The sequence below is a fragment of the Centruroides sculpturatus genome, unplaced genomic scaffold (genome assembly GCF_000671375.1).
Source record: "Centruroides sculpturatus isolate CEXI.00-Female unplaced genomic scaffold, Cexi_2.0 scaffold1088, whole genome shotgun sequence".
In the NCBI taxonomy this organism is placed as follows: Eukaryota; Metazoa; Arthropoda; class Arachnida; order Scorpiones; family Buthidae; genus Centruroides; species Centruroides sculpturatus.
In genome coordinates, this window is record NW_019385342.1 from 29,711 (window position 1) to 43,810 (window position 14,100).

The 14,100-nt window shown below is 32.0% G+C and overlaps 2 protein-coding genes across 2 annotated transcripts in view; both read right to left on the reverse strand.

Moving 5' to 3' along the window:
• Positions 1-4,530: 4,530 nt before the first annotated feature.
• LOC111637892 (techylectin-5A-like) lies at positions 4,531-6,052 on the reverse strand. The gene is made up of 5 exons (XM_023383496.1): positions 5,856-6,052; positions 5,575-5,786; positions 5,404-5,509; positions 5,152-5,316; positions 4,531-5,019 (listed from the first exon to the last, which is right to left on the reverse strand). The coding sequence occupies exons 1-5, from the start codon at positions 5,977-5,979 to the stop codon at positions 4,661-4,663; spliced, it is 966 nt and encodes a 321-aa protein (XP_023239264.1). The 5' UTR covers positions 5,980-6,052; the 3' UTR covers positions 4,531-4,660.
• Positions 6,053-6,700: 648 nt separating this feature from the next.
• Positions 6,701-14,100, reverse strand: part of LOC111637890 (angiopoietin-1-like) — a 10,753-nt gene continuing 3,353 nt past the window's right edge. Inside the window, exons 4-9 of the mRNA XM_023383494.1 lie at positions 12,847-13,050; positions 9,565-9,696; positions 9,284-9,495; positions 9,113-9,218; positions 8,861-9,025; positions 6,701-6,951 (exon numbers count right to left, since the gene is read on the reverse strand). Coding sequence (XP_023239262.1) covers positions 6,701-6,951; positions 8,861-9,025; positions 9,113-9,218; positions 9,284-9,495; positions 9,565-9,696; positions 12,847-13,050 — 1,070 coding nt within the window. The remainder of the gene's footprint in view (positions 6,952-8,860; positions 9,026-9,112; positions 9,219-9,283; positions 9,496-9,564; positions 9,697-12,846; positions 13,051-14,100) is intronic.

Consider the following 14,100-nt stretch of genomic DNA (forward strand, 5'->3'; position numbering starts at 1 on the left):
GAGTCGCCAAGCACCTGCTCGTCCGTCTGCAAGATATTAATAAACACATTCATCTTCGAGTAGAAAATAGAAGAAACGATAAAAATCACTCAAAAGTAGACACATAGAGCGGTTCCGAAAAAGTTATTGACGGCCGGGAATGGTGGCGCGTTCCTGTAATCAAGCTACTGGAGGCCGGAACCAGAGGACGACTCGAGGTTGGGAGAGAGCTTTCACGTTGCGCTATGTCGATCGGATGTCCGCACTGAGGGCCGCGTGGATATGGTGGTCAAGGGGGAACCCGGGGTTACCAGGTCGCCTAAGGAGGAGCGAACGGCCCAGGACGGAAACGTAGCAGGCAAAAGCTCCCGCGTGGTGCAGTAGTGGGATCGCATCCGAGAGTAGGTGGCGTGTTGGCGCCCATCCGATAAAGTTGGACCTGGTTCTGTTATTTTGTTTTTTTTTAAATTTTTTAGTAGACAATAATTTGCTTAGGGAGAAATTTGTTGGCGAGTTATCGATTGATATGCGAGAGGAGTCAAAGGAAAACGAGAAGTGATTAGCATTAAACATGCACCCATTTATGACATATATTTAAACTTTGTTTTCTTTTGCTGACGCTAAGATATAATGCAAATCACGATGCACACGAAACTAAATTTATCGAATAATCTGAGAATCGAGTCATCCATCCACACAGATGCTAAAATGCATGTACTGTATACGAAAAAGAAATTGAGGGAAAAAAATAGAACAGAACCAGGTCCAACTTTATCGGATGGGCGCCAACACGCCACCTACTCTCGGATGCGATCCCACTACTGCACCACGCGGGAGCTTTTGCCTGCTACGTTTCCGTCCTGGGCCGGTTCGCTCCTCCTTAGGCGACCTGGTGACCCCGGGTTCCCCCTTGACCACCATATCCACGCGGCCCTCAGTGCGGACATCCGATCGACATAGCGCAACGTGAAAGTCTTCTCCCAACCTCGAGTCGTCCTCTGGTTCCGGCCTCCAGTAGCTTGATTACAGGAACGCGCCACCATTCCCGGCCGTCAATAACCTTTTCGGAACCACTCTACGAGTCTACTTTTGAGTGATTTTTATCATTTCTTCTATTTTCTACTCGAAGATGAATGTGTTTATTAATATCTTGCAGACGGACGAGCAGGTGCTTGGCGACTCGCAATTCAGAATTTTTATTTCCGCTGAATTTTAGTAATTATTTGTGTTCGGAGATGGCGCTACATGCTTTCGTTCAACAAACTAAAAGAATACAGTGAGTGATCGGTTTACCATAGGTTTTTATGGGTATTTGATTAATTCGTTCTGGTGATTCCAAAAAATAAAAAAAATATATTTACTTTCTTACTACGTTTATTTATATGTAATAATAAAAATGCATGTATACACAGTCTTGCATTTTTATTAGTCATGTTTATTTCTGTTTCTGGGGATTAAAGAGTCTGACTAATGCCGATTGCTTTTCTCTATGCTTCGAGATATTTCAGAAGTAATTAATAGCATAGTAATTGTAGAGATACCCAAGCCTCAACCTAGTTTGGATGCCATTCTAAGACCGTTGTTGACATCCTCCCACTTCTTCTAAGGATCTTTAATAGCAGATATCGGCATTAATCCTCTTTTTCAGAAGAAAACATACCGAGTTTCTTGGCGTTCAGATCCGTTTCAGGTTCCATTATGAGCACTTCAATGTTTTTTATTTCTCAGATGTGATTTTTGTTACTCCTTTAGCTGCTCGAGACTTCTTGATTATACTGTATCTTTCTTAGATAAGATTGAACTGCGGCCTACTGTAGACATATTCAAGCCATACCACCCAGCAACGTCAGATATCTTCTGCCCGCTCTCTACTTTTTTGCTATTATTATACTATCTTTCGAAAATAAAAACCAACGCAAAACTCAACGAGTGCCCGCCCGACAGACTCGCGAATACTATAANACATCTGACTACCCGGCATAATTGGTGTCTGCTCCATTTTCATTTTTTATGGTACAGTACGGTTATTTTATGCTGCGGAACGAATTATATGTTTTAACATGTATTTCTATGGGAAAATGCGTTTCGTATAACGGACGTTTCACTTAACGGACGTGCACCTGGAACGAATTAAGTACGTTGTACGAGGCACCACTGTATTATATGCTGTATATATTTTACAAGTAAAGCTTGGTTATATTACAATATGTTTTTGTTTTAGTTGGACGTTTCATATTAACAGATACCGCATAAATTTGTGTATTTTCGAACACAAGCATGCCTATCCTTATATATCAATTCATATCCTCCCCCATAAAAAGCTATTGTTTACTATTAAATAGTTTAAATTCTTAAGTAAACTAAACTTTTCAAATATTCGTAGTTAATGTGAAATTATAATTTTAAAAAGTCAACACACCTTTATAAAGTTAAAGAATCTGAGTGTTTATTGAAAAATTAATTAATAATTTTAGTTTACCACTTAAAGTACTCGTGTTACAAGCTGATAATTAATTAATATTACGAAAGATGATATGAAACAGAAAATATGTTGGTTTGTACGCCATGCAATGACATTCAATCCAACCTATTTTCTGTTTTGTGCACTCCCAACTGCCATATACTCCCAATAAATACTCCCAATCCCAAAAAGACATGGGGATTGGATTGCATGGCGTCACGTAGAATAAGAACAGGGAGACAATCAAGAGAGAAGACGGACTCTCTATAAANCAGATACCGCATAAATTTGTGTATTTTCGAACACAAGCATGCCTATCCTTATATATCAATTCATATCCTCCCCCATAAAAAGCTATTGTTTACTATTAAATAGTTTAAATTCTTAAGTAAACTAAACTTTTCAAATATTCGTAGTTAATGTGAAATTATAATTTTAAAATCATATCCTAAAATATATAAACAAATACATGGTTTAATTACTAACTAAAAATCATTGAATTTTACTACTAAATTTTAATTGTATTTAATTTATTGTGTTCTTTAATTCAGTCATTGAAATCTAACAACTCTAACTCAGAGAAACTCTGACAGAGAAACCTTTAAATATGTTTAAAGTATTTTATTACGTTTTTACTGTATATAGTAAACTTCATAATAAAAAATCCAGAAACGAGTTGCTTAACTTTCCCGGTAAGAGATTTAAAATTGTGTTTGGTACCATCTGTTATTACAAAATTAGATTGTAAACTATATTTTGAATGAAATTTCAATTATATTAATTTTATTATCCTTTCTTAAACCTATGAAACCAGAAAAACATGGCATACAGAGAACATCAACAACTTATTGATACATTAAAAATGTTAAAGTGTTACCAAGCTGGGCTATTTGAAAGTTATTATAGCGTCTGATTACAACACTTTCGTGTGTTTTCAAACCTGGAAACCAAATGTAAAAACTAAAATTCTTTGACGTCACAATTTTTTTAAACGAAACAGAACAAAACGAATTTGCTTTATCGTGAAAAATAAAAAAATATATAACTTTTATAAGAGTCTGTGTACATTTTGCTACATCTCTATGAATTAAATGCCGTACTTAATTGTTGGATAGAGGAGCCCAGGAGGTCCGGATTCTCTTTCTTTTGTAAATAAATAAATAAATAAATAAGCCGGAGGTTCGCTTACAGTTAACCGGGTAGGCCGGCCCGCAAATTTCTGTTTAAATAAATCGTTTTTTTAAATATTTATTAAGTTTTTTGCATTAAAAACTACTTTAATCCTTTTATGATAGTTTATTACTCTCAATATCACTTAATCGTTTTGTAAAACTAACGTTCATAGATGGAGAAAACGTCAAACTAATGTACATTTACGCAGCTTATTTAAAAATTATAATAATTAAGAATGTTTTTCTCACAAAATGCTTTCTGTTTTCAGTGTAAACATTTATTAATTTAAATTTCATATATATAGAGATACCCTAAGATCGTCATCCCCTTCTAAATAGAATTCTTAATTGCATCTGAAGATTACAACTATCTACGTTTATGTAAATTTGGCATTAAAAAAGTTTCATAAAAATATACTCAATTCATAGAGGAAGTGGTATTATATTATAGAATAAATGTTGCTATTTTCAATTTAAAGAGGTGTCCAAGATTTAGTGATTCGGAATTTTAATGTATTGGAGCATTCACTAATAAAGAATCTGAATGTTCGTGTTCATATAAACATTGCACGTACACGTACTGTACATATAATAAATAAGCACTAAAAGATTATGTAATTTATTTATTTTATAATATATTTAATAATACAAACTTCAATATCGAATATGTTAATCCATAATAAATTCTCTGCTTACANTTTTTTAAATATTTATTAAGTTTTTTGCATTAAAAACTACTTTAATCCTTTTATGATAGTTTATTACTCTCAATATCACTTAATCGTTTTGTAAAAGTGACATTCATAGATAAAAAAAAAACGAACATAGTGTAAACATTTATTAATTATGAATTTTATATAGAGAGACACCCAGAGATCGTCATCCCCTTCTAAATCGAATTCTTAATTTTAATGTATTGCAACATTCATTAACAAAGAATCTAAACGTTCTAAAACTTGCACATGTACGTAATAAATAAGCATTAGAAGACTATGTATTTATTTTAATTATAGTATATTTAATAATACAAACACTGATATCGAATATGTTAATCCATAACAAATTCTACTCTTATATAGAAAATGAAATAAAACATTAATAATTTTATATTTAAGCATAAAAACATGTCGGTCTGCAATGTAATATCATTTATCGTTACGTCACGTCGAATCTTCATTTCTGCGAATGGCAACGAATAAAATAAACCTTTCCAATTGTACCATTCCACTCCATCGCCAAATGAATCATGAGGGCCATTCAAGTACAGACCGTTCAAATTTGAATCGAAGCATTTGTTATACCACCAACCACCTTTGTAGCGATTGGCACAATTATTTGGAGATTCGTCGTTGTCTTTATCAAAAGTACTAAATTTTATTCCATTATGATGCAGTGTTAATGAATCACCTAAAAGAAAACGAGTGGATACTTGAATGTCTGTAGTTATATTAGAAATACGTCGTTACATGATAAGGGATTCCAAGTGCAGTTAAAAAGTATATAGGTCTACTATAATCGGGCAAAGAATCTGAAACTCACCAGCATTTCCGCTGTATCCCGAAACATGCAGCTGAAACATTTGTTGGTTATTTCCAATTTTGAACTGCTTATATTGAGCGTATCGACTATTTCCTTCTGTGTCTTTCATATCAACTCTAAGGGAATAACTACCTTGGTTGGTTAGAACGTGCAATTTCTCATTACCTAAAATCAGATTTTAAATTAAAACTTACATCTTACTCTTTTATCTTAAATATATTTAAAATTTTTATTTAAATTTATGATATTTACCTAACCAGAAATCTTCATCCAAATTTCCAAATCCTCGTGAGTATTCCGTCCAATTTTTTAAGAAATAATTTTGAGGATGTCCAAAATCGCCTCTTCTCTGAAACACCTGAAGATTTCTTTTTATAAAACTAACAATAATTTATTAAATATTTTCATATTTTCTTATCTTACCGTCCATCCTCCTCCGTCAGTTTCCATGTCGCAATATACATTGAAATTAAGTTGAGTTGTGCCATTCAAAGGCCATATCTCGTAAATGCCCGATTTACTAACCCCGCTATTTTTTATCTCAGTACAATCCTTATATTTAGCAACAACATTTGGAATAATTTCATATTCGGGGGTGATATTAATATGGTTTTCTTTTGATAACTGTTCTAAGACTAATGATTACATTTGCAACGGTTAATACTTTGTAAAATAAATCAAAAAAACGAACAAAAACAACTTACGATTGTGGATAATTTCGTCAATTATCTTCAGTTTAAACTTAATATACGAGTTAAGCTCTTCGCCTGTAACTTGTTCTGAATAAAACACAAACAAGGCACACAAATAGTAGTGCATTACTCTCATGTTGAAAAGTTAGATTCGGACTTCCTTATCACAAAAAGTACTGCATTACTTATATCGGAAAACGAAAGGAAAGACAAGAACGGCTGTTGATAAAGATATCAAAACACTGAATTTTTTACGAAACTATTACATAATAAAGTTAAGAGTTAGTTTTAAAATAAAATATATTTTAAAATATAAACTTAAATGTTTATGTTTTAATAACTAAAACCCTCACATTTTATCTATACGAGAAACTTTTACTTTAAATTAATATTAATATTAGATAGTGTATAATATATATTATATAATATATGCTGTGTACTTGTACATGTGTTATCAATATTATGTAAAAATTTTCCTTACAAAGAAATGGTGAAGTATCGTCATTGGCCGGATGGGCGAGGCGGTTAAAGGTGTGAGCGTAACTCTTCGGGATATTTCCTTAGAGACGTAACTTTTACACTTAACCAGTCTAATTTAAAGATATAGTGACATCAGAATTGAAGAATTCTATTATATTTACCTAAAGTATTTCTTAATATAGAATCTAAACGTTGGTGTATAAATGAAAAATGCATTGGCAAATTATATTATGTATTTATTTTGTAATGTATTTCATAACAAAATAAAAATTTTAACACAAAAATATCAAACATAATAATCCTTTATTTATTTTCTTATACAGGAAATAAAATGAAAAAATAATAGTTTTATGTTGAAACATAATTATGTTTTATTATCAGTTACGTCGAATCTTCATTTCTACGAATGGCAACGAATAATTCACACCTTTCCAATGGTGCCATTCCACTCCATCACCAAATGAGTTATGAGGGCCATTCAAAAACAGTCCATTCAAATTCGAATCGAAGCATTTGCTGTACCACCAAGCACCCTTGTAAATATTAGCGCAATTATTTGGAGATTCGTCATTGTCTTTATCAAAAGTACTAAATTTTCTTCCATTATGATTCCGTGTTAATGAATCACCTGAAATATTATTTTACATAAGGAAATGACATTTTTCTTTATATAAAAAAGTATCTATATATATATAATCGATATGGTTTGATAATAATAATAATAATAAACGCATAGACTAACGGTTAGAAGTTGAAAGTTAAAATTTGTTACAATTAAGGTATAGTACGTCATGAGAATGTACACTAAGAAGGGATTTTTTAAACCCCTCCGCGAAGGAGAGGGAGTGGATCAATAATTACTCTGAAAAACTCGGGTTCTACTGTATTATTTTATATGCTGCGTTTTGCATTTTTTCGGAAATTCGGACTCATCTGCTAATTTGCATACACTTAAGATAATGATTGAGATGTCTATCATAATGGATACTAAAATATATCTAATTATCTTGGCCAGCGCTTATTCTAACACGCAACTAGACACGAAATGTGTAATGAAAACTTTGTATCGTTCATAGGAATCTGCGCAGTAATTGAGTGTCTGATTCTGAATTTTATAAGTATTTAAAGGTAAGTTAAAATATTTACCTAAATTACTAAGTATACGGTAAAATCAATCTAAAACGGATCCAAGAAAATAAAGAAATCTAGCCTAGTTTTACTGGATATTTTATTCGGCCCAGGAATAACCTACTGAATGTTAGTAGGATTTAGGGGAGATCGGGGCAAGATCGGCATGTTATGCTTTACTTAAATTTTGTGTAATAAATACTGCTGCAAACTGAAAAAAAAGCTTTGCATATTGTCTATTGGAATGTTACCTTACTATAGAACTGGTTAAAATCAGTTTGGAAATAAAAATAATTAAAATAATTACAACTTTACAAGAAGAGAGAAATTGACGAAGTTGCCCCGGGTATAGGGGCAAGATCGGCAACTTCTCTCTTTTTGTAAAGTTGTAATTATTTTAATTATTTTTATTAAAGTTGCCCCTGGTATAGGGGCAACAGTAATGGGGCAAGATAGGCACGTATATAAAATTATGTTATTAACAATGTATAAGTTGGAATTCACTATTAAAACAAAGAAATACAAATCCAACACCCATTTAATATTATTACAACGAAATGCAAGTTCAAAGACATATATACATGAATAACAAATGCAAACATGTTTTCATTTATCATCTGTTTGATTTTTATCCTTTGCTTCTAATGTGGCTTTATGTTGCCGATCTTACCCCGCTAGTCATGATTTCGAAACATTAAGTACAACCCTGAGAACAGAATGCCAAGCCACGATCTGGCCACGTGAATAAGTTGAAGTTACATCCTTCTAACAGGAAAAGTAACTTTCGTTATCATGGAATTATAACAAAACCTGCCAATTCAATATAAATGGAAAAAAAATATTATATGGAATTGAACGAAAATGAAAATTTGCTTGATAATTCAACTACGCTTGTTGGAGAACAATAAAAACACTACACTCAACAAGCCACCAATAAAACTCAACTGCCTAACCTATAACCAAAGTCTCCTTTTAATTTGTTTTTTAAAAAAAGCGCTTGACAAACTTGCCCCGCATGCCGAAGTTGCCCCGATCTCCCCTATTACTGTATTTGTATCGAATATATACAATAGATATTTATTTATTTATCATTATTTAAACTATAATAAGCAATCGTTGAGCACGTATTGTATAGTAAATTACATCGTGCAGTGTCCCATGTCAAACGATTAAGATTCAACGGTCATTGAAATTAAAATAATGATACAGATATAAGATTTGCTATTGTCCTTATTTTCAATTTACGTGTTTTAAAACAGCTTATTAACTTCAGAATTTAACTCTAGAAAAAATCTTACCCTATGACCTGATCTTAGCAACACACCGTTTAAACAACGCCTTCAACGGCTTAGAGGCGTTGTTTAAAACTGTGCACTTTAGTACGGGAACCTTAAACACACAAAACTCACCAGCATTTCCACTGTATTCCGAAACATGCAATTGGAACAGTTGTTGGTTATTTCCAATTTTGAACTGCTTATATTGAGCGTATCGACTATTTCCTTCTTTGTCTTTCATATCAACTCTAAGGGAATAACTACCTTGGTTGGTTAGAACGTGCAATTTCTCATTACCTAAAATCAGATTTTAAATTAAAACTTACATCTTACTCTTTTATCTTAAATATATTTAAAATTTTTATTTAAATTTATGATATTTACCTAACCAGAAATCTTCATCCAAATTTCCAAATCCTCGTGAGTATTCCGTCCAATTTTTTAAGAAATAATTTTGAGGATGTCCGAAATCGCCTCTTCTCTGAAACACCTGAAGATTTCTTTTTATAAAACTAACAATAATTTATTAAATATTTTCATATTTTCTTATCTTACCGTCCATCCTCCTCCGTCAGTTTCCATGTCGCAATATACATTGAAATTAAGTTGAGTTGTGCCATTCAAAGGCCATATCTCGTAAATGCCCGATTTACTAACCCCGCTTTTTTTTATCTCAGTACAATCCTTATATTTAGCAACAACTTTTGGAATAATTTTATATTCGGGTGTGATTTTAATGTGGTTTTCTTTTAATAAGTGTTCTAAGACTAATAATTGCATTTGCAACGATTAATATTTTGTAAAATAAATCAAAAAAACGAACAAAAACAACTTACGATTGTGGATAATTTCGTCAATTATCTTCAGTTTAAACTTAATATACGAGTCGAGATCTTCTCCTGTAACTTGTTCTAAATTAAACAGAAACAAGGCACACAAGTAGAAATGCATTGCTCTCATATTGAAAAGTTAAATTCAGACTTCCTTACTACTGAAAGTACTGCATTACTTTAATAGGAAAACTAAAGGAAGGACAAGAATAGCTGCTGATAAAGATATCAGAAAACTGAATTTTCTAAGAAAATATTACATAATAAAGTTAAGAGTTAGTTTTAAAATTGAATATATTTTAAAATATGAACTTAAATATTTATGTTTTAACTAGCAGGTGGGCCCGGCGTTGCTCGGGCAAAAGTAACGATAACTAAGATAAATATTATTACGTTACAGCCTTATCCGTTTTCACAGAATGCAAGAATTGCATTCTGTGAAAACCCTTAGAGAATTTTTAGATGGGTCTAAAAATATGTTCGATTTCCCGCAAAAACGAAAAAACTGCATCTGCGTATCGCACGTCGCTTTCTCTTAACAATTCCATTGTTACGTAAGATTTCCATTGTTGACACTTCCATTGTTACTTAAAACTTTTATTGTTACTTAAAACTTCCATTGTTACTTAACACTTCCATTGTTACTTAGCACTTCCATTGTTACCTAACACCGCCATTGTTACTTAACACTTCCATTGTTGATGGAAGTGTTAAGCCTTAATCCTGTCTTTCTCCCCCCGGGAGGAATTTCGAAAAATCCCTTCTTAGTGTGCGTTTTCGTGACGTACCCTAACTGTGTACCAAATTTCAGCTTCCAACTCCTAACCGTTTGGGCTCTGCACTTATTATTATTTTCATCAACCCGTCTCGATTATATTATAGATGACTAAAACCATCATTTTTTTATATGTACGAAAAACTTTTACTTTAAATTAATTTTAGTATTAAATAGTGAATATATAGTATATAATATATATTATATAATATATGCTGTGTTCGTGAACACGTGTTATCAATATTACGTAAACGTTTTTTGCAAAGAAACGGCGAATTTTTCTCACTTACTGGATAAATTGAAATGCTAAAGGTTTCAGAATAACTCTTCGGATACTCCGGACAATCGTAAAACTGGAGGAATCTTTTGGGTTTTTTCTTTTCGTACCTTCACCACTCAACCGCTTTATTGTGGATTTTGCCAAACTTAAGATGGACTTCCAAGGAAAATCCACAAGAATACAAAGTGATTTTGCTTTGTATATTTCTGGGGCTCTCAATGGCGTGAGGCAACACGGACAATGTCATACCCAACTTTTAGATAGAGGAAACCAGGGAGCTCGTACTCTCTCTTAATTTTGTAAATAAATAATGAAAAAAAAATCAAATAAGTACAGAATAAAATTTGAATGTGACAATCGTATAAACAATATTTAAGAGTCTACCCACAGCAGCAGTGGCTACGTTAATGTATATGAAGGAGTTAACATAAGTTTTCACATTCTAATTCGTGACTACAATTTTTAATTATCTTTTCACTTCAAAATAACCACGTGACTTTCGGTCTACGCCGGAAGTTCGCTTACAGTTAATCGGGTAGGTCAACCTTGAAGCTTTTCATATCGCTTCTGAATATTATTAGTGTCTTACCACTGTACTGTACATCAGACTTTTCCTCGTAACACTCGAATCATGCCGGTCACATGTCTGACTTCTAATTAAAAAAATTTTGAATTGAAATTACGTAACTTCCCATCTAGACCGGATGTTCGGATAAATATAGGTTATCCGGGCGTACGATTCCGAAGCTTCCCATATATGGCCTGGATTTTCATCTAACTCTGTTATCGAGTTTAACAAAGAACAGAGCGACAAAGCGATGATGTACAGGTATGCAATTTTCAAATTGCAGCACAATAAGGGCTGCAGATTTGTTATAATTTACCATCAGTTTGTGTCTATATCACAATAAAAATACAAAACAAAATTATGTTTTTAGTTTTTTATTTATATCAGATTTTAAATAAAACATCATATATTTGAGTTTGTTTTCGCTTTTTTTGTCTTATTTAAATAACTGGTTACTCGCAATACAATTAATTAAATCGGTATTTAAAATTCTGATTTACAAAAATTCCATCATAAATTTGTTTACTTAAAACAAAAATACAATAATGTGAACAAAATAATGTTATTTGCGCTTGTTTTTTTTTTTTATTTTTATAGAAATTAAATACTGTTGTAGCTTCCGTTGTAAAAATTCTATTCAAATAAATCGCTTCTTTATTAATTTCTTGGTGTTTTTTTTTTTTGTATTAAAAGTTATTTTCATCCTTTGATAATAGTTTATTCCTCGCAATATCACCTAATCGTTTTGTAAAACTAACGTTCATAGATGGAGAAAACGTCAAACTAATGTACATTTACGCAGCTTATTTAAAAATTATAATAATTAAGAATGTTTTTCTCACAAAATGCTTTCTGTTTTCAGTGTAAACATTTATTAATTTAAATTTCATATATATAGAGATACCCTAAGATCGTCATCCCCTTCTAAATAGAATTCTTAATTGCATCTGAAGATTACAACTATCTACGTTTATGTAAATTTGGCATTAAAAAAGTTTCATAAAAATATACTCAATTCATAGAGGAAGTGGTATTATATTATAGAATAAATGTTGCTATTTTCAATTTAAAGAGGTGTCCAAGATTTAGTGATTCGGAATTTTAATGTATTGGAGCATTCACTAATAAAGAATCTGAATGTTCGTGTTCATATAAACNGTATTCTGGTCACTATCTCTGGTCTCTCATCTCTAGCAAACCGGTCGCTGATTGGCTAATCCAAATGATTAGCCAATCAGTGACCGGCTTGTGAGAGACGAGAGACCAGAGACGGTGACCAGAATACAGCCCCTGACCTCTTCGGAAATAGTGTCGAAGACTAAAAGCTTAAATACGACTGACTCTGCCTTTGAGGTTAGACGGTGGAAAGAGAAATTCTTGAGGTAAAACAGAGTAACTGCAAAAAAAGAACTTTGTAGAGAAACAAACCCTAGTAATCAGAAGGTGAGATTATGTATTTCCAATTTCCAATGCCTATAAACTTTTAATGCGCATACGTTTAGAAATTTAAAAAATAAGCTCATTTGATAACGTTTTTATTTTGCGTATTTGCATTATTTTAAAATTAATAATTTTATATTTAAACATAAAAACACATAGGTATATAATATCATTTATCGTTACGTCGAATCTTCATTTCTGTGAATGGCAACGAATACTGTATACCTTTCCATTTGTGCCATTCCACTCCATCGCCATATGATTTATGAGGACCATTCAAGTACAGGCCATTCAAGCTTGAATCATAGCAGCTATTATACCACCAAGCACCTTTATAATACTTAGCGCAATTGGTTGATGAAGCTTCGTCATTGTCTTTATCAAAAGTACTAAATTTTCTTCCATTATGATGCACTATTAATGAATCACCTGGAAAAAAGTGATATAAAATTATTAAGATAATAAAATTATACAAACAATAATACAATATTAAACACATATATAATCCAAGAGATATTTCGGTTTCATGAGTTAATATTTTAATTAATGTCTGTACTTAGGGGAGATCGGGGCAACTTCGGCNCTTTTGGAATAATTTTATATTCGGGTGTGATTTTAATGTGGTTTTCTTTTAATAAGTGTTCTAAGACTAATAATTGCATTTGCAACGATTAATATTTTGTAAAATAAATCAAAAAAACGAACAAAAACAACTTACGATTGTGGATAATTTCGTCAATTATCTTCAGTTTAAACTTAATATACGAGTCGAGATCTTCTCCTGTAACTTGTTCTAAATTAAACAGAAACAAGGCACACAAGTAGAAATGCATTGCTCTCATATTGAAAAGTTAAATTCAGACTTCCTTACTACTGAAAGTACTGCATTACTTTAATAGGAAAACTAAAGGAAGGACAAGAATAGCTGCTGATAAAGATATCAGAAAACTGAATTTTCTAAGAAAATATTACATAATAAAGTTAAGAGTTAGTTTTAAAATTGAATATATTTTAAAATATGAACTTAAATATTTATGTTTTAACTAGCAGGTGGGCCCGGCGTTGCTCGGGCAAAAGTAACGATAACTAAGATAAATANATTGAATATATTTTAAAATATGAACTTAAATATTTATGTTTTAACTAGCAGGTGGGCCCGGCGTTGCTCGGGCAAAAGTAACGATAACTAAGATAAATATTATTACGTTACAGCCTTATCCGTTTTCACAGAATGCAAGAATTGCATTCTGTGAAAACCCTTAGAGAATTTTTAGATGGGTCTAAAAATATGTTCGATTTCCCGCAAAAACGAAAAAACTGCATCTGCGTATCGCACGTCGCTTTCTCTTAACAATTCCATTGTTACGTAAGATTTCCATTGTTGACACTTCCATTGTTACTTAAAACTTTTATTGTTACTTAAAACTTCCATTGTTACTTAACACTTCTATTGTTACTTAGCACTTCCATTGTTACTTA

Bases quoted from the DNA above. Each gene is read 5' to 3' on its own strand.
- LOC111637892 (XM_023383496.1), bottom strand. From the start codon at position 5,979: ATGAGAGTAATGCACTACTATTTGTGTGCCTTGTTTGTGTTTTATTCA. The intron at 5,510-5,574 runs GTAAGATAAGAA...AGAAATCTTCAG, and splicing joins CTGACGGAGGAGGATGGACG to GTGTTTCAGAGAAGAGGCGA. The intron at 5,317-5,403 runs GTAAATATCATA...ATCTGATTTTAG, and splicing joins GGATGAAGATTTCTGGTTAG to GTAATGAGAAATTGCACGTT.